The 2,745-nt window shown below is 34.4% G+C and overlaps 1 protein-coding gene across 1 annotated transcript; it reads left to right on the top strand.

Annotated features, from left to right (window-relative positions):
* The first annotated feature begins 824 nt into the window (after nucleotides 1-824).
* Nucleotides 825-1,760, top strand: LOC112663643 (olfactory receptor 4P4-like). The gene has a single exon (XM_025452712.3). The coding sequence runs from the start codon at nucleotides 825-827 to the stop codon at nucleotides 1,758-1,760; it is 936 nt and encodes a 311-aa protein (XP_025308497.3).
* Nucleotides 1,761-2,745: the final 985 nt, after the last annotated feature.

Genomic DNA, 2,745 nt, shown 5'->3' with positions numbered 1-2,745 from the left:
ATATATAGTACCCATGTCACACCTACCTTTGTATTTCAAAGAATATTACTTGCAATCCTAATCACCCAACTCACAATGTAGACAAATGTGTCTTTGCTTTTTTTTTTTTTTTTTAATGCAACTACATTCCTTGACTTATATCTACAGTCAACTTATGCAGATGTTCTATATCATACTGGGGAAATGGAGCATTACCTAGAATGAAAAACTTATTATGAATAAAGAACACAATGGAAATTATGAGTAAAATAAATTTCCTGCATTAAATTAATTCCACTAATATCTAAATGTTATAAATAACAGAAGGCTTTCTTTTTAAAAAATGTAATTTTAAATAATTATACTTTCAAAATTTAATCAGTGCATTTTTAGTATTACCAATATAACAGAATATTTGAAAAAAAAAATTAAAATCATAGTAAAATCAGGGGTGCCTCAGTGGCTCAATTGGCTAAGCTTCTGCTTTCATTTCAGGTGTTGATCTCAGGATCCTGGGATGAAGCCCCACTTCAGGCTCCCTGCTCTGCTGAGGAGTCTGCATTTCCCTCCCACTCTGACTCTCCTCACCATTTGTGCTCTCTCTTGCTCTCACTTTCAATAAAATAAATAAATAAATAAAATCTTTAGAAAAAAAATCATAGCAAAATCAATTATGATTCTCAGGGGGAAAATATAATAATATTGATTTATGAGTTAGCTTCTGTGATTGTTGAATCAACTTTATGCTTTGTTAGTAATTTTTATATGATGGTAATATTATCAGTGTTTTCATCCAAATTGTTTTCTTTTCAGATACTCAATTATTTGTGCATAGCACACAACTTATGGAAAGTCAGAGGAACATCTCAGAATTCATTCTTTTGGGCCTTTCCTATAACCAGAACATACAAATATTTTGTTTCATTTTCTTCTTATTTTGTTATGTTTCCATCTTGGTGGGAAATCTTCTAATTCTTGTCTCCATTCTATGCAGTGGCCTTTTTTACCAACCAATGTACTATTTTCTCAACCACTTATCCTTTATGGACATTTGCTACACCTCCTGTGTGATACCCAAACTGATTGGTGACCTACTACTGGTTAGAAAAACCATCTCTTATGATAACTGTATGTTACAGGTCTTTTCCTTGCACTTCTTGGGAATGATTGAAATCTTCATCCTTACAGTCATGGCCTTTGATCGCTATGCTGCCATCTGCAAACCTCTCCACTACATGATTATTATGAACAGGACAAGATGCAATCTCCTAGTCATGGCTGCTTGGGTTGGTGGAGCTGTCCATTCTTTTTCTCAGTTTTCTATGATAATCTGTTTGCCCTTCTGTGGCCCCAATGAAATCAATCACTACTATTGTGATATCTTCCCTTTGCTGAAAATTGCCTGTACTGATACCTATGTCATTGGTGTCCTTGTGGTTGCCAATTCAGGAATGGTTGCTTTAGTAACCTTTGTTCTCTTGTTTGGGTCTTATGTTGTTATACTATTCACTTTAAGAAATTACTCAGCTGAGGGAAGACGCAAAGCTCTCTCTACCTGTGGGTCTCATATCACGGTGGTCATCTTATTTTTTGGGCCTTCAATCTTTGCCTACCTCAGACCTCCTACCACTTTCCCTGAGGACAAAATATTTGCACTATTTTATACCGTCATTGTTCCTATGTTCAATCCTTTAATCTATACTCTGAGAAATACAGAGATGAAAAAAGCCATGAGAAGGGTTTGGTGTCAAAGGATATTTTCAGAAGACAAACACAATTGATTTGTCCTACTCAATATGCTGAATAAAAACTTTATGCAAGAGCAAAATTGGACTTGGAATCAGAGAGGTCTCTATTAGCTTTCAGATCATTGAAATCAAATCACTTTATGAATGTCAGAGATGATGAACTGAGGAATTATGAGTAAAGTGACTATTTTACTAGTGGAACTGAGATTGGGTAAGGGCATATGTATATTTAACATATGGCTAAAGGAATGGTGGTTATGTCATATACAGTAGGCAGTTTTGAAGCTGTGAGGCTGATTGTGAATTTTAACATTCATTTGCATGTAAAATTTAAACATAAAGATTTGACAACATTTTGGCATTCTGTAGAAATGAAGAAGATTAAAATGGCTTTCAGAAGTTAAAAAAGAATTTTTTTTTGTTATTGAACTTTATTTCCTGCAGAATGTTTATCTAAATCTTATGTGAAATAAATTATGTGATGAAAAAAAATCCACACAGATAATTTAGTTCTAAACCAAAGAAAAAGGGATGGTTATACTTGTCCTCTGGGACTGTAGCACCCACTCCTACCCCATCTCCCTTGAATTATCATAGGCAGGGACAATGGAACAAGTGGCTATTTAACATTTCTGTTATAGTGTTTATTACATCACAGATACTCAGAATGTGAAAAGAAAAAATGAGAAAATTAATAGATCATATCCCTTTCCAGTACAGCTCACTTAGTTGAGGGAACTCAAGACTACATTTGGGAGAAACTGCACATATCAACTTGTCTTGATATGTAGACATGATAAATGAATTCCATTTCCATCAAGATGGACAAGGAATAAGGCCAACTGAAGTCTTAAAAAATAAATTTTCCTTTAGCATAATTCTTGTATTCATTTTTTTCCTCTTAAGGCGAGGTATAGTCTGCTTGAGGACTCTCTTTCCCTCTCCCTCTGCCTCTCCAACTTGTGCTCTCTTTCTCCCTAAGTAAATAAAATTTTAAAAAACAATGAGGGGGAAGGAA

The sequence above is a fragment of the Canis lupus genome, chromosome 18 (genome assembly GCF_003254725.2).
Source record: "Canis lupus dingo isolate Sandy chromosome 18, ASM325472v2, whole genome shotgun sequence".
In the NCBI taxonomy this organism is placed as follows: domain Eukaryota; kingdom Metazoa; phylum Chordata; class Mammalia; order Carnivora; family Canidae; genus Canis; species Canis lupus.
This window is presented reverse-complemented; position numbering and strand designations above follow the sequence as displayed.